The sequence below is a fragment of the Eubalaena glacialis genome, chromosome 2 (genome assembly GCF_028564815.1).
Source record: "Eubalaena glacialis isolate mEubGla1 chromosome 2, mEubGla1.1.hap2.+ XY, whole genome shotgun sequence".
NCBI lineage: Eukaryota > Metazoa > Chordata > Mammalia > Artiodactyla > Balaenidae > Eubalaena > Eubalaena glacialis.
This window is the reverse complement of record NC_083717.1, coordinates 168,767,645-168,785,691: the sequence shown is the minus strand read 5'-3', so window position 1 is coordinate 168,785,691 and position 18,047 is coordinate 168,767,645. Positions and strand designations below refer to the sequence as shown.

The following is an 18,047-nucleotide window of genomic DNA, read 5'->3' as shown; positions in this document are numbered from 1 at the left end:
AGTAAAGGTTTCTTGAAATAAATCAAAGTGCCAGGCACACAGTAGAAACTGAAATGCTCCCTTCCTTCCCAAACTACTGCCCTTTACTGAGGAACCAAAGGACAGGCTGATATGTAAGTCTGCTTATCTGTAATGACTTGTGAATGGTAGTTGGTTCTATGTTTTTCAACATAGTTTTCTAGTCTTATAATGATGCTCACTAGCTGCAAAAACAAACTCTTAAAATGAAAACATATGTGTAGGTTCCCCAGATCTTATTTACTCAATTCTCTTTGGCAGAGATGATCTTTCCCTCTTCTAAATGCTTATAAAAATGTATTTGTACGTGTCTTATCACATTTAGCACATTCTACCTTGTATTACAGGCACTTATATATGTACTTTTTTCTGCTTCTGGACAATTCATACTGGAAATGCCTGGATTTATATCTGATTAATTTTTGTTTCACTAACAGTGCCTAGTAGAATGCCTTATGCATAAAAGGTGCTTAATAAGCATTTACAACATGAATGGAAAAAAAAAAACACCTCACATTATACCAACTACTGATTTTTTTTTAAGCAACAGTTAAATTCCCATACAAGAAAACAGGCAAGTTTGTGTTTACATAGAGATGTAATCTTATAATAGGACCATTCTCTGGAGTTTGAATAGTGCCTAGTGTGGTATGTGTTCAACTTATACTCAGCCACAAAATGTAAGTAAGCCCTTCTATAGATCCCAAATAAAAATAAATTCACCTTCCTAGATGCAAATTTTGGGGCAGGACCTTAGACACCAATGTTCCATAGTAATAAGATCAGTCTTTACCTCAAAACACAAAATAAAATAAATTAGAGGAGAATTTATTGCTTAGGAGACTCACTTGCTTGGGTACTAATAATTCTTCCTTTCTTCCCAATAAAACTGCCCTGATTTTGTTTGGGTAATAATGTGTGCCCAACTAAAAAATTACATTTCCCAATCTCTCCTGTACCTTGAGATAACCATGTGACCTAGTTCTGAGTTGTAAACAGAAGCTTCCAGGTGCAGGTTCTGGGAAAGCTCTTTAAAGGAGGCAGACTGGGTTGGTTGGTGCACACCTTTTGCCCTTTACTGCTCTTCTTCTCCCCACCCAGAACATGGATATCTACCTAGAGGTGGACAGGCATAGGGTGGGAGTTACTTGTTAAGGACCGCAGAGGAGAAAGACAGGAGGAGCACGGGTTCCTGATAGCACCACAGACTTCAGGAGCACCTAGGCTCTAGATTTCTGATTATACTGGGGAAAGAAAATAAACCTCTAACTTGTTTAAGCCATGGGTTGGGGGGGGCGTGCCCTATTACATGCAGCCAAGTGGAACCCTAACTGAGCTGAGATATAATTCTCAATCTATCAAAGAGTCAAGCTTGTTTAAGCCTCAATGTAACATGTGCTGCATCTCAAAAAAGCAGATACTTTTTCCAAATACAGTAAAAAGCTTCCAGGTTCTCATTTGTTGTTTGGTGATCATATGCTCATATACTGAATGGGTAATGAAATTATTACAATTCTATGCCATCCAAAATTCCCAAAAGTCAGAAATGTAGACAAGTCCCCAGGTGTTTCACTAAAGCCAAGACTAAGTGGAATGAGATTAAAGTAATCAAATCTGATTAGGAAGCAAACCAGGAAAGTACTCAGGTAATGTTAAAGGCAGACATATAAATAGATGTTTTCAGACTACTGGCAGAAATCAGCCTCCCCAGGCACCCCCCGTAGCCTGTATTGGCCCTAATCCTACAACTCTACCAATGACAGATTGTATGAACTGTTTTGTCCTGATATTCATTCAAAAATAAGCAGAAGAATTATATAAAGTTCTCTCCGTATAATTTCTAAGAAATGTGAGGTTTGGACATACAGTATTAGCACTCTGCACTTGTGGGTTAAACCAGGGATGGGGGCTGCACCGTCATCAGTCAATGTCCTGGGAATGTGAGAGCTGTATAAGCACCAGCTGTATAAGACCTGGTCAACAAATACAAGGCTTTTGCTTCTTTATTGGGTGTGGGAAACAGCAAGGAGACTCAGAGAAAACCACAGTTTGAGCGTTGGCTTGGCCACAGACAAAAGACTGGAAAGGCCCTCCTTCTCCCACAACAGAAGGGTACTCGTGGGTGGGAAGGAGGAATTTCTGATAGACAGAACACAGACTGAAACTTGGAAGGTCACAGGGAAGCAAGATCTGAGCTCTCTTACTAGAAAGATAACACTGTTCAGAGATTAAATTCTGGGAGTGTGTGTGTGTGTGTGTGTGTGTGTGTGTGTGTTTTAATTCCTTCCAGAGAAACACCCCTTTTAGCCTTTACTCAGGCTTCTTGGTGATGGAGTAGAGCTGGATGCCTCCCTGCAGTGAAATATCAATAACTCTCTAATTCATTTTTTTGAAAATTAAGGGGGATGAAGCAGGTAAATGTTAATCTCTATTTGAGCGGGGTTAATGTCTCTTTGTACCCCTTTTACTCTGATATCAGAAGAGCAAACATTTGGGGCATTATTCTCCCCACATGAGATTTTTATTGTAACTTGGATAAAGTTCCCATTACATAGCATACAAAGCCACTTCTAGTTCTGGCAGCTCAGGTACTGGGATGGTATATCTTCCTGAGCAGGTAAGATGCTAAGCACTCATCCTACTACAACCAGGCCGAGAGCTGTTCAATGCAAAGAACACATTTCGTCTTTTGTGCAACCATACGATGCTGTAAAAAGCTCGGGGCCAGGGTGAGGGTGAGGGTAGCTGTTTCTATTTTGGCAAAAGCAAGCTTCCAAAAGGCCTTTGTCCCACCCTGCATGCAGTTCTTGGCTGTCTTCCATTCACAATGTTTGTCAGCTGGAACAAGATTGAAAGCCGAGCAAGAGAAAGAATACAACTTCCGGTACTGCAACAAGGCACTGGGCAATGCTAGGACCTCGACAGGGATGGGGCAGAAACCCTGAAGATACTCCCGTTCATACAGAGAGAGACCGATGACACAAGCACCGGAGACAGGACTTTGAGATGCCAAAGAGATTGGAAGTCCTCTGGCATTCCCTTCCACTTCTAAAACCAATTAAGAAGCTACTTCTCCTATAGCAACTAGGAAAGAAGGCTCTTACTAGTGCAAATCACCTATTCTAAAGGATGTGAATACAGGTGCTTACCTGGACAGAACAATTTAGAAGAAACTATTATTCACCAACCAACTGAAAACACTGTGCTTCAGGCAGCCCCTAAATCAACTGTACCTTCTAACATCTGAGAAACAATGCAGGCCATTAAAAACAGATATTCAAATATACTTACATGCCTCAGACTCCTGCATGTAAGCAAACCAAAGATACCAGCAGTGTCTCTGAGTTGGTTTTTCAATAGCATAGAGACACTTGAACAGATCTCGGGCTAGGTGTGTGTTACAACCAAAGAAGTCCAACTATGAGGCAGCTGGCTAAGGCCAGGGCTGCATCCCATGATCAGAAAACCCACTGAAACTAGCCCTAAGACATCACATGGATGACATTCCCTCACTACAGCCCCACCCCCCATTCTAACAACAGAACCGATTAATAGTCATACATTGGTAGAGGCTCATAGTCTGATGGCAAATTTAGACTCTTATGACTGTAGCCTCTGCTTTGCTTTCTATTTCTTTCTCCCTCAATGCCCAGCAATATTCGGCAGACCAAGGGTTTTTTTTGTTTTTTTGAAACACGTTCATTAGAAAAAGGAAAACAGTTTTAAAAGTCATTTCGAATTCTACTCTCAGAGATAACCTCTGGTAACATTTAGACTTTTTTCTGTGTATAGTCACTTATTTTCTTTGTATATACATGCATTTCCATGGGCTTACAAAAATGGTATATGATATCTGATGTTTTGGAGACTTTTTTTTCATTCAAATATCTATCTTGAGCATTTTTTCATATATATAAGGGTAGATTTAGATGATTGCTTTTAATGGCTGTGTATTTTCTATCACGGTTTATCATAATTTACTTAACCAATCACCAATAGTAGAATACTATAAACTGACACAGTAGATCTATATTTGCAGTTAAGGAAATAAGTTCCTAAAACATTTTTAAGTGGGAAAAAGTAGGCCCCCTAAAATCTTATACTTCCATTTTGAAACCACACACACACTAAGGCTGTCACCAGTTTATTTTGCTATTTAAGAATACTGTTGTGATAAACATCATGTTATTTTTTATATCTTTTGACATATGCCGGATCATTTCCTTGAAGTAGAATAGCTAGATCAGAAGGCTGCTTCTTCTTTGTCTTTTTTATACATACTCTCAAATTGCCCTCTGTAAAGGCTGTACCAAATACATTTCTGTCAGTATGTTTGGGAGAATAATTCCCTTACCTTTCCTTGATGATTATATGGAAATACTACGTGTCCCATGGAAAGCTGGCTCATAATTTGATGCTAATGCTGTTTCTCTTTTTTTTAATGTTTATAAGACATTTATGCCTTTGGACAAACATATTCTTTTAATCGTTTTACCATGGTACTATTAATCATTCTTTCTCTTCACATCTCTCTCTAGCAATTGTGAACAAATTAATTTGCTATAATTTTCAGCTGTCCAAACAAGTAAATATTAGTTTAAAAAGTGTAGCTAATTAATATCTTACGAGCCTTGACCTTCTCCTAAACCACCTTCTTTAATATCATTTAAACCAATTTCTGCTTCTGGCACAGGGGGTTTAACTAAAACCCCAAGTTGAAATTATAATGCTATGTATATTTAAGGTTAAAAGTAATACATAACAGAAGAGATGTCTGCATACTCATGTTCACTGAAGCGTTATGTGCAATAGCTAAGATGCGGAAGCAATCTAAACGCCCATCAACTGATGAACGGATAAAGAAAATGTATATACATGTGATAGAGCATTATTCAGCCTTAAAAAAGAAAGAAATCCTGCCATAAGTTACAATGGATGAAACTTCAGGACATTATGCTAAGTGAAATAAACCAGTCACTAAAAAACAAATACAGCATGATTCCACTGGTATGAGGTATCTAAAGCAATCAAACTCATAGAAGCACAAAGTAGAGTGGTGGATGCCAGGGGCTGAGGGGAGGGGGAAACGGAGCTGTTCAATGCATACAGAGATTCAGTCATGCAAGATGTAAAAGTTTTAGTAATCTGTTGTACAACAATGTGCATATAGTTAACAATACTGTACAATTCACAAAAATTGTTAAGAGGGTAAATTTATGTTATGTGTTTTTTACCACAATGGAAAAGAAGTAATACATAATAATAAGAGAAACGAATTTTTATTGAGCTTTTATCATGGTCAGCATTGCTCTAAGTGCTTTACATGTTATAGCATGTTCCCAGTCATTTGAGGTGGGTCCCATCATCACCTCCATACACTGAAGAAGCAACCAGAGCACAACAAGATTCCGTAATTTGTCCATGACGGCAAAGTAGTAAGTGAGATCCAAGTCGTCGGAGGAGTCTGATTTCACAGCCCCACTGTACTACACTGCCTTCCTCATTTATGCTATGCTGACTCCCTTTTTAAAGCAAATCCACTGAAATCAAATCTCCCTTCCAAAGAAAATCTAAAGCAAACCTAGCAATGTGTCCAATTTTCACCAGACGCATCTAAAAGACAGAGATTTCACTCACTTTACTCCAGGAAGAAAAGGTTGAAAAAAATTTGTGTGTAAGCAAATCTTTGTTACTTATTTTGAAAGTTAAAATGTGTAAGTGTATGCGTGTGTGAGTCTGTGCGTGTATAATATATAAATAAAGGTAACTTCAAAAGATCAGCAATGACCCCAGGTTGAGAGTTCAATTGGTTAAAAAAAATAAATAACTCATAGCCTCATTTTCAATTGCCTCTTTTATCTTTTACTTACTAGTAGTTTTAGTAAGGCCCTTGTTCTCCTAATAATGTTTGTGCCTTACATCGTCTGATGAGTAAAATGAAATAATTAGACAAGGCAATCTCTGAGTTCTTTACAACTTCAAATTCAGAGTTTATAAATATCTAACTTGTCTTTGTCTTCAAATGTTTAGTTTGTTTTATTTGGCTCAGAATGTCACATATTGACCTATTGTTCATCTTACACAGACTTTGCTGTCATATATACCTGTTTTTTCCTGTGGCTGCATCCATTGCAGATGGGTGGGGTTCTTTATATTTAAAGATGAGGTCTTTCATCATCTCACGCAAAGTTACTGCTGTGAGTCCCTCATATGCCCACAGACAAACAGAAAAAAGCCACAGGTCACAGAGTGAGGGGAGGGAATGAAACTGGCCACCAGGCAGCTGTAGCAAAACCACATTTTAAGGATATACAACAAACAAGGTCGATCCCAAGCAGCTGGTAGGTGAAGAGCTGCCTCTTAACAAACATACTACCAAGTGGAGTTCTGAATTTTGATTCATTGTGTTGACCTTTTCTTTTATATTTGTGTGTATGGGTGTATAGCAGCAGCAACAATAAAATTTGGAATGTCTTATCTGACTGATGGTAAATGTATAAAACAAGAAGAAAATGACGAGTCACTTACTCAAGGGGGAGGGAGGTAGAGTGGAATAGGGCTTTGGAAGCCTCTGACCTGGCTTAGCTATTACAACTGCAATGAGCCAGCTGGGCAACCTTGTGTAAGTTACTTAAACTTTCTGAGCATCAGTTTTCTCATCAGTGGAATGGATATAGTACTATATCTAGCATACAAGAGGCACTCACTGTACACCCATTTCACTGCCTTCAACTTCCTCCCTCCAAGAGTCCAGAGAGACACTACTCTAGCAACAGCTTAGAAAACACCCTGGTAGTAACCAGGGGACTTCTATTACTGGTAGTAAGGAATCAGCATAATGAACTGATGTCTATTTTGAAATAATGCATTAAGAATCAGATTTCTGGGGACTTCCCTGGTGGTCCAGTGGTTAAGAATCCGCCTTCCAATGCAGGGTTCGATCCCTGGTTGGGGAACTAAGATCCCACATGCCACGGTGCAACTAGGCCTGCGTGCCGCAACTACTGAGACCACGCGCTCTAGGGCAAGCGCGCCACAACTAGAGAGAAGCCCGCACTCTGCAACTAAGACCCGATGCAGCCAAAAATAAATTAAAAAAAAAAAATCGGATTTCTATGGTATTGAAAAAGCAAGCATAATATTAATCATGCAAAAGTGTCAATCTGTGGTATTCACATTTGTAGACACCTGTTGTGTTTCCTGACAGTATTCTCAAAAACACCATCAGAGAAACAAAATTAAAACAGTATGACCAATGACAACAACAGGGATGAAAGGATGAAGTGATCATTGAAGAGATAATTCCTATGTTATCAATAACAACCCACACACATGCTCTGAATCTCCAAACCTCTAGAACATATTTCAGGATTCTGCAAGACTCAGTGGTCCCTGACACTGCTCCTAAATAATAAAAGCACAAGGGAGTGTAGAGTATGGGCATTTCTAAGAGTTTTAAGCCCTGGAAGACCTTATTAAGACATCTCTTTAAGAATTTGAGGTAACTGGGATAAAGGTTTAGTAAACCTTTTCTTTTGCAACAGTGTATCTGACTAGTAGGAGACTAGTTAAGATACCTGAGATTAACTTTTCAAAGAGTTTTATAGGTGTCAATATGTACTTGTCGAACACATGAATTGCAATATAAAATGTATGTAGGGCTTCCCTGGTGGCACAGTGGTTAAGAATCTGCCTGCCAATGCAGGGGACAAGGGTTCAAGCCCTGGTCTGGGAAGTTCCCACATGTCGCGGAGCAACGAAGCCCGTGCGCCACAACTACTGAGCCGGCGCTCTAGAACCCGTGAGCCACAGCTACTGAAGCCCGCGTGCCTAGAGCCCATGCTCCGCAACAAGAAAAGCCACCGCAGTGAGAAGCCCACGCACCGCAACGAAGAGTAGCCCCCGCCCGCCACAACTAGAGAAAGCACACACGCAGCAAGGAAGACCCAACGCAGCCAAAACTAAATAAACAAAATAAATACATAAATTAAAAAAAAATAATAATAATAAAAAATAAAAATAAAATGTATGTAATAGTACATATAACTATTAGTTATTGAATGCCTGAATATTGTCAGAGAGGTAGTATAGAGCATGATAGCCAAGAGCTAGGATGCTGGAGGCTGACACCCCTGGATTCAGAAACACCAGCTCTTCCATTTATTACTTTTGTGAGCCTGGGAAAGTCACATAAGTGATGCTCTGTTTTTATATCTGGAAAATGGGGCTAATAAGAGGGCAGCTGTGAAGATTCACTGTGATAGCACAAATACTACTCCAGGTTCAGTGCTTGGCACATGGTAACACCCTGAGGAATATAATCCTCATGAAAACCCACAGATATACATTATCATCACCATATTAGAGATAAAGAAACCGAGGTTCAAGGAAGTTCAGATAACCTGCCGCAGGTTATGGGCTCAGGTTTAAACAGGATTATCTGACTGCAAAGCCTGTCCACAGTGCCTATTTCTGAACAGCTGAATGTAGTTTTACATGTATTATTTCACGTATTTTCAATGTCTTTTCATTAGGTAAGAAGAAAAGAGGGCTTCCCTGGTGGCGCAGTGGTTGAGAGTCTGCCTGCCAATGCAGGGGACACGGGTTCGAGCCCTGGTCTGGGAAGATCCCACGTGCCGCGGAGCAACTGGGCCCGTGAGCCACAGTTACTGAGCCCGCGCGTCTGGAGCCTGTGCTCCGCAACAAGAGAGGCCACGATGGTGAGAGGCCCGCGCACCGCGATGAAGAGTGGCCCCCGCTTGCCACAACTAGAGAAAGCCCTCTCACAGAAACGAAGACCCAACACAGCCATAAATAAATAAATTAAAAAAAAAAAATTACTGTTAAAAAAAAAAAGAAGAAAAGAGTTTGTCTTGGCAAAATCCGCTAAATCAAATGGTTCTAAGAAAATCATAATCATAAACAAGCTATAAACTAAGTGTTATATGAATTCCTGATACAGGTCAGAAGGAAATATAAAATTGAACAAAAGACCCCAAAACCAAATGAAAACAAAAAAACAGAGCAGCAGTACGTTAGGACGTTCAAGTCAACCTGCTCCAGGAGCTGCGCCTGAGGTCGTGCCCACCCCCGCCCCCCACCCCAGCCAACCTTCTTCCCAGGTACTCTGGTTGGAAAGACGTAAAAAGACTACCCCTGCAGAGCCAGTCTGCTTGCCTGGTCTCCCTGTGCCGCGCTGAGGGGCTGGCGTGTTATTGCTGGCTGCCAGGAAAAGCCCGGCGCCTGCTGAATTTCTCTTTCTTTCCCCTCCCCTACAACACAAACACACAGCAGCTGAAGGCCTGGAGAAACAGTATTCACTGCTGCAGGTGGGGCAGAATTTTTCTAGACACATGCAATGAACTTTTAGGAGCAGAATAACAAGACTTGGCTGGGTTTATACGGGAATCCTTTCCACACCTGCGAGACTGCGCTGACACACACACACACACACACACACACACACACACACACAGGCCGTTAGCAAAAAGCTCATTACACTTGGCCCTCAAGATGTTGCCATTGTACTGAAAGGCCCCTTCAGGTGAACACTGAGCTGCCCCCGCTGCCCTGCTTGTCTGGGGACATTAGTCTGTTGCCCCTCACCGAATCTAGGTTAGTCTGGTGAAATTGGCCATCTTGGGATGGGGGAAGTAAAGCACAGACAGAGTGGAAGGATTAGAGGAACTGACGATGCACGTTTTTTTCCTACCTTGAGTTACCTTACGATGTTGAAAATCAAGTCTACTAAAAATTGAAGGGCTTTGGAAACCAGTGAAAAATTAAGATGCACTTAAAATACCCTCTCTCCCCCTTTGTTGTTAAAAGAAATTTCAGCAGTTCTTCCTTGGCCATCAAAATATCCTTAATTTTTCTGCTTTTGGGGCTTTTTTCAGTCTGGCGTAGGTAGAGAAGAGAGTGGGAGGGCAGGAGATGGGGGTTGAGAGCAGAGGTTTAACAAAGGATCACTTTAACAGAAACTACTGAGTAATCGCTCTGCCCTGGGCCAAGAATAACATCAGCTCAGTGTTGGCAATTAGAATCAGGTCAGTCGGGCCTCATAGCCGGTGTAGCCCTCCTCACAGACCCCAGCAGGGAGAGCTACTCATGCTGATGTCACCAGCAGTCACTGCTGCCCAAGAAAGTCCCCCCACTCAGCTGACAGAAAATGTTTTTATCCTTCTGCTTCAGGGGCAGGAAGCCAGTCTGAGAAGGAAGTGGGAAGCAATGAGGGAAACCGGAGAGAAGACACATTCAGATGTATCAACACACAGAGTCACTGTACCATCCCTAGAATACCAAGATCCTGCAATTTCCTCAACTATCCTGGAACTCATTTTAAATGAATTAATATATGTAAGGCACCTGGAATAGTGCTTGGACCACAGTAAGTGCTTAGTAAGAGTTGGCTATTCTTACTAAAACAAAGAGGGAGGACTCCGTCCCATTACTTATCTCTCATCCATCATAAAACCTAAATCCTGGGAGCAGTGGTTGCTGAGCAGAATGTACCCTGATAAGAAGAATGAACAGGAAGTTTTCAAGTTTGGAAAACTTATTTATAAGGAAACTGTAGTAGATGAAGTGAAAAAGATGGAAACAAAGTTCCTATTAAAAAAAAAAGATTGCCTGAAATTTTATAAAGGCAACACTAAATTTTAACAAATCCAGCCTCCCTTTCAAAAGACAGAAGACAAATAAAAAGGAGACATTTCTAATCTCTTTCTCTCTAGCTTAATGGTTCTCCAAGTGTGGGCCCCAGAAGAAAAGGCTTAGCATCATCTGGGAACTTGGAAATAATTGAGGCCCATCCTAAACCTACTGAATCAGAAATGGGGTCAGGGAAGCAACCGGTGTTTTAAGAGACCCTCCAAGGGGTTCTGTTGCTCAAAGCCAAGGATCTGCAAACTACGGCTTGCAGGCCAAATCCAACCTGCCATCTGTTTTTGTAAATAAAGTTTTATTGGAAAACAGCCACACTCATTCATTTACATATTGTCTATGGTTGTTTTCATTCTACCATGGTAAAACTGAGTAGTTACCACAGACCCTACGTACAGCCTGCAAGGCCTAAAATATTTACTATACGGCCATTTACAGAAAAAGCTTGCTGACCCTTGCTCTGATTTAGAATGATTTTTTTTTTTTAATTGCTAGTTTTACCGACCAGTGTGTAAAAGCTCATAGTTTCAATTTTGTCTTATTTTGTTTATCATGCTCTCTATCAAATGGACAGGATCACACCTATTTCCTTGTACCTCTGGCCCTGGAAGCCTCCGCCAATGGCTCCAAGTGACTTTCCTCTCCCATGTCCATGCCACAGGACCAGTCATGCCACGGTACATGAAAATTCCTAGATTTATGAGTGAAATGCTAGACAGAAATGAGGATCAAAGCTTACACTGCATGAATGGTTAGAGATGCCCATTTCCAAACTCATATCCTGAATCAAAGTTTTCCTCCTTGAAATTAATACCTTCAAAAAGCTATCTAAAAAATAAATAAATAAATAAATTAAAAAAAAAAAAAAGCTGGCTATCTAAGTGCAGAAAGGATGGAGAACTTCCTCTGCATGTAATGCAAGAAAGGCTGCATGATTATTTTTCCAACAATATTTTTAGGAGATCACTATGAAAGGCACTGTCTGTCCATGTATGATGTGATATGATATAATATAATATAATATAACATAATATAATACAATACAATACAATACAAGGCCCCTTTTAATGTCCTGGTCCATAAACACATCTCTCTTGTGAATGAATACTAGGTAAATCAGATTTCAATTCTACTCACTGCACTCAAACAGGCAATTAACCAAATTGTTAGTTATATCAATGGCTACCTACACTTCAGAAAATTGAATCCAAAGCATAAGAAGTTCATCAGAGAAACCATCTCTATCTAAAGGGGTTAACCCAAGGACAGACATATAGGACATCCTGAGAAGGCAAACCATGTTTCAAGCAATCATTTGGTTGTAATTATAAGGGTCAGGTCTACCACAGTTACAAGGTGAGCGAAATACACAGGCTTAAAAATCTAATAGGGCTTTGCTCCTTCTGTGGAGTGTTTCTTAATGTCCTCTGAAATAAAGCGCTCTAAGTTACTATTCTTCATGTTAGAACACTTACTATCTTATTTGCTATTTTATTAGTTATAAACTCTTCAAGCTAATAGAATTTAGTTTCTTTCACTCTCCCCCACAGTCCCAAACTTCACGCTTACTCATTTTGACCTAAATCAACTGTGGATTAGAAGAATGGGGGAAAAAATAAAATGATGTTATAAACATATATAAAATTATGATGAAAGATTTTCTGTTCCCTCTCCAGGAGACACGAGATAACTCCCTTCTTGGGAGTGCTGACTCCTCCCTAAAACAGGCATTCTGACAGATTCTAAAAAACATATTTTCCATATACTTCATAGTTCAGTGAAACTCAATCAGTATAATCCTCAGTAAAAAAAAAATCCACACAAGAATAGCAGTACTCTGAATTTTCAAAGGAATGTGACTTGCTGGAAGCTAATCAAAAGAATGAGAAGGACTTATAAATGAAGCAGTTTCTAAAAGTGAAAATCAGCAAAACTGTCTCTCTTTCCTCAAAACCTCAGTGCTCTGCAAATCACCTCCTTTTAAATTTTTTTCTTTAATCATCCACCATTTCAAGGTATGGAAGCATTAAAAGGGACCAACTGTCTAGATGCATTAGAGCCACAGATTATACTCAAACAAGGGAAATAAGGCTATATGTATTTTCACTATCCAGCATCTGATTAAGTTGGCATTCTTAAGTAATCTGAATGGCAGGGGGTTCAGAAGTTTAAAAAGTTTTAAGAAATTTACACAGATTGAAAAAAAAACTAAGATATACTGTGGAAGAAAAATTAAAATAGAGTTGTTATTGCTAAAGAGGGCTCTCTAAAATGGAGCCAGGAGGCCATTGAGGAAGTGTGACTCTTGCACATCTCAGCAGGGATGGAATTTGAACTTCAACCACTTCTTGTCTTAACATAGGAATCCAGAACATCTGCCCAATGTTCCAGAAGCTCAAGATACTTAGTGGACCCTTACACTCTAAAATAACTTGTGATAGCCTATTTATTTATTGGACCCTTACCCTAAAATAACTCATAACTGCCTACCCTTTAAGGATAAATATTTCCTTTCGTGCATCAGGATCAATCATAATTCTTGAACAACCTTGTGGCTTTTGCCTTTGTAAGCCCCTGACTTTTTTCTCTTCCTTGGAATAATCTTTTGGTATTACCCAAATCTGTCTCCTGAATTGGAATCCTTAAGACCCCAAATAAAGCTCTTGGGAATTCCCTGGCAGTCCAGTGGTTGAGACTCCATGCTTTCACTGCCGATCCCTGGTCAGGGAACTAAGATCCCCACAAGCCGTGCAGCACGACCAAAAAAAAAAAAAATTTTTTTTTTTGTTTGCAAACTGGCCTAAATGCCTCCGCTATCCCAAAGACTATTTAAATAAGGAAATTTCTACATGGCAGAGGGCAGTGTGATGATGCTATATTCCATGCTTTACAGATAAGAAGTCTGGATTTTTCTCCAGTAAAAATGACCTAAAAAGCTACTTCACAAATGCCTGGGGACTTCTCTGGTGGTGCAGTGATTAAGACTCTGCGCTCCCAATACAGAGGGCCCGGGTTCAATCCCTGGAACAAGATCCCACATGCTGCAATGAAGATCCAGCATGCCACAACTAAGACCTGGCCCAGCCAAATAAATAAATAAATAAATATTTAAAAAACAAAAACAAACAAAAAAAACCCTTAAACAAATGCCTGCACTTATGATTTCTCAATTACAATGAATTAATATAATATACAGACTATACTATCACAGATAAGATGATCAAGTGATGAATGACACTGAAAAAAATAAAAATTTCTCTGGACCTGGACGGCAGTTGAAAAAACAAAGAGAGAGAGCATAATGATAACTGTTTTATTTAGAAGAAAAAAAAAACTTGGCAACATTACCTTAGGCTTTGAGTGAATATTAATTTTGCACACACTAATGCACACTACATTTTTATAAGAGCAAATGACAAGAGATCAAGCTGATATAAGCTATTTCTTCACACAACCAAATATCAGGGAAGCTCACAGAATCAGTACGGATTCAGCCCAGCAGAACATGTAGAACATGGTAACTGATTCTAATGATAATCCTGAGTCATCAGGAAAAATTTAAGTCTTCACAGCCTGACTTTTTTGTGAAGTCATCCTTTCTCTGTAATTGGGGCCATACTGATTCGCTAGTGCAATATACTTACATAATTCCCTTACACATATACTCAGGAGTTTGTCATTTTATAGACAGTGAGTAGGGAATTAATATTTCACTAGAGTGTAAGTTCCACTACAACAAGAATTTTTGTGTCTATTGTTACATTTCTGTATACATTGTTCTATGTACAAACTGTTAAACCAGAAGACCAACGACCTAGATTAAGACCATTTCCTATAAGAACTTGCAAGTTATTTATTCCTTGAAAATCTTGATAGGCCATAAAGGATTAATGTGTGCTTAAATAGACCAAGTCAATGAAGGCAAGGAAGTAGTACATTTAGAAAAAAATCTTTAAAATGCTAGCTTTTAGGTATCTGGGAATTAGACCCTTTGGGAAATTACTGAACTAAGATCAGGCAACAGAAAGGGTAAATACTGCAAAAGAGATTTTTGTGGAGGAACATTCATTCAAATGAAAGAAAGAATGTCAAAATTGGTTCGAGATCACTTTCCCACAAAGCCAATGTACGGATTCAGAACATTTCTTCCCCGTGGGTAGATTCCCCATGAACCATTCAAGCCATGGTGGCAGTGGTAAACTTTTGAGAAACTATCCCCACATTTCTCATGAAAAAAAAAAAAAAAAAATTTTTTTTTTTTAAACCAACAGAAGGAAGATATTAGCACATGGAAAAGCCTTATCTTGAATTACCTGGTGCCGGGCTCGACTCTGGTCCAGAAGCTGCCGGGACTGAAGTTTTTGCTGTTCAAGTTGTTGCAGGGCAAAATGGAGTTGGTAGCTGCCTGCTGTGGGGTGGCACTTGTGCTGCGGGACCACCCCTGTAGCCTTGCTATACGCGTTGTTCTTTACCTCTCCCTCCCAGGCAAAGCCACCTGCTTGGAGGCTCCTGAAGAGAAAAGAAAGCAGATTTCTTAGAATGGTTGTGTGAACAAAGAAGGTAAGGAGAGAAATATTTCAGTTATTTTTCCTTTATAGAACTGAAAACAGTTTGGAGTTACAAATCTGTTTGTGGGATAAATTATCTGACTCGTCTACTAAATCGCAGCTCCATGAAGACAAAGGCGGGCTGCTCTGCTCTCCATTCTATTCCTAGCGCTTGCCATAAGGCTTGGCACGTGTTCAGCGCACAAAAATATCTGTTGAATGTTAAATAATTAAAATAGCAATTTCACTCCCCTGTGATTGCCAAAAGGACCTCCAACAGGAGCCCAGAGAGCTTCAAATGAAGGATGGTAGGTTATTTTAAGGTAAGAACAGAGGAACAATCATCTTCTCTAAACATCAACTTCAAAATTATAGGGGTGAATTGTGCATGAGTCTTGGTTTTTCTTAGCCACCCATTAGTGAAGTACCTAAATTTTTAAAATAAGTGTTTATATTTGAGCTTATGTCCCCATATCATGGGATAACATAACTGGTGTGAGAAGATACATATTTCCTTATTCTGAATTCATCTCATCAGGGTCCCCAGCCAGGTTGACATTTAGCCTACACACATTGAAGACATTATGCTAAGTGAAATAAGTCAGCCAGACAAGGGCAAATATTGCATGATTTGTCCTAGAATAGTCAAATTCATGGAGACAGAAAGTAGAATGGTGGTTGTCCGGGGCTGGGGAGACAGGGGAATGGGGAGTTATTGTTTAATGGGTATTGAGTTTTACCTTGGGATGATGACAGAAGTTTTGGAGACGGATGGCGGTGACGGTTGCACAAAACTGTAAACGTACGAAATGCCATTGAATTGTACACTTAAAAATGGTAAATTTTATATTATGTATTATTTTACCACAGTTTTTTTGAAAAGGTCCCCATTTATTTTTAGAACAGTCTTATTTGGAAATCCTTCCATCTCCTTAACATTTTGGCTATTCATCTCTGAACCTTCTTGAACTACCTAGTATTTTTGTTTTTTTCCTTTTAGAGTTACAGTGACCAGAAAATTGTACATAGAAGAAACACAAAGAGTCTCATAGTGAACAACCTTATCCCAAAACCTTGGTGAATGGTGCTTAGAGAAATAAAACAGTGCCTAATTCAACAGACATATTCATAGTGATTTAAACCATCGTGCTATTCTTCCCTTTGTAAATATCCTTTGGTGTTAATGGTCATTTCGGTGGCAGAGATGCAACAACACTGGGGTGAGTTTACACAGAACCTTCCTGAGTCCTGACCTACGGCTGCCTGGTTATTAACAGCCTGGGTCCTTGTGACCTCAACAGAGCCCTGTGGGAGGGAGCAAAGTGGGATGTCTTCTGAGGCCAGAAGCCCACGCTCCTCTCTTGCCTGGGGGACCTCTCTCTCATAGCTTGGTCATTTTGGGTCTCTGCTTTGGTTTCTCTACCTCTCTCAAAGAGATTTCCAGACACAGAGTTAAGGGAAAGTCTGTGTAATATATTCTGAAGTCCATGGATGAAAGGTTTTCTACTCACATAATCTCGCCTCTGATACGTCACATCCCTTGCTCACCTCCTCCCACAGTTTGGCTCCCACAGTTCAGCTGCACAATTACACACATTCAGCTAATCTTCCTGGAGAACAGTACCAAAAAGCTCAGAGCTTGCTTATTAATTTTTTTTTAGTATGACATTTGATCTTCTGTGATCCCTCTTGAATTGTCTCAGTGTGCGTGTTATTAGACATGATTTTTCCCAAGGGGCTTCTAGAGATGTGAGGAAATGTGGAGACCAAGGATCGCATGTAAATAAATACCCGACTATGTGAATAAAACGTTAATATTATTCACAAAGTGAAGTGTTGAGTGGGAGTCAAATAGGACTTCTGGGGTTAAGAAGGGAGGGGCCAGAGGAAACCATGATCTCTGTTCTCATTAGTGAGGGAAGAGAAAAGCTTACTGAAGATACAGCAAATAGCAAAGGGAACTGAGTGAGCTCTGAGTGGAAGGTGAGGCAATGGAGCAAGGTATTCAGGTGTAAATGAAAAGCAGGCTCAAGGCAGGAGTGAGCTGATCCAATGAACACATGAACACAGGGAAGAGACAGATAATACAGCAGGAACTGCCTGGATGAATAACCTTGAGATTTCCATACCAATTAAGGCAGGAATTTGAATCTAGAATGAAACTATTATTTATGATAACCAGGCCCAAGGTTAGAAAATTCATCAGTTGTGATTCTGCTTCCATTCCTGGCTTGCTCGTTACAGAAGTTTGTAGCCACAAGAAGCAATCCAGACTTAGGGATTTGATATTTAAGGATTTATATAACTATGTAGCTTATATCAGAATTCACCTCATGGGCTAGCTAGGTTGGTTTTATTTTCTAAAAACTGCTTTAATAACAAATATTCCTAGCAGGCATTTACTTTAATGCCTTCTTGCTGTACTCAGAAATCACAGTCTGTAACTAGGCCCCCTTATTTGGAGGTGACCAGGGACAGAGTCTCAGCAGGGGTCTGTGGATGTGTAAGGGGCAGGACAGTGGGCAAGAGAAGATCAAACGAGGGACTTTGGATAGAGGAGGTTTATTCATCCAACTGCACACACACTGAACAGACTGCAACAACATAAGCTTTTGTAGTGAAAGCTGTTTTTAATCTCATCAGTAACGTAAGTGCAGTCTCCAAGTCACAAAAAGAAGTTGCTTAAGCAAGTGGAGGCTATTAGCAAAGAGGAAGGAATTTTTACAGTGCAACACTGGATGGGTGCAGGAGTGCTCAGCTGTCTAAGGCAATGTGGTCAGTGCCATGAGAAACTTGCTTGCTTTGAATTCCAGTGGGTGT

At 39.9% G+C, this 18,047-nt stretch overlaps 1 protein-coding gene across 17 annotated transcripts in view; it reads right to left on the bottom strand.

The window, feature by feature from the left end:
* Positions 1-18,047, bottom strand: part of TTLL5 (tubulin tyrosine ligase like 5) — a 304,948-nt gene that overhangs the window by 84,993 nt on the left and 201,908 nt on the right. For 12 of the 17 annotated variants that reach the window (XM_061181085.1, XM_061181098.1, XM_061181087.1 and 9 more), the window contains 2 exons: positions 15,968-16,021; positions 14,994-15,189 (listed from right to left, as the gene is read on the bottom strand). In XM_061181085.1, coding sequence (XP_061037068.1) covers positions 14,994-15,189; positions 15,968-16,021 — 250 coding nt within the window. The remainder of the gene's footprint in view (positions 1-14,993; positions 15,190-15,967; positions 16,022-18,047) is intronic. The other 5 variants (XM_061181090.1, XM_061181091.1, XM_061181094.1 and 2 more) reach the window with 1 other exon arrangement.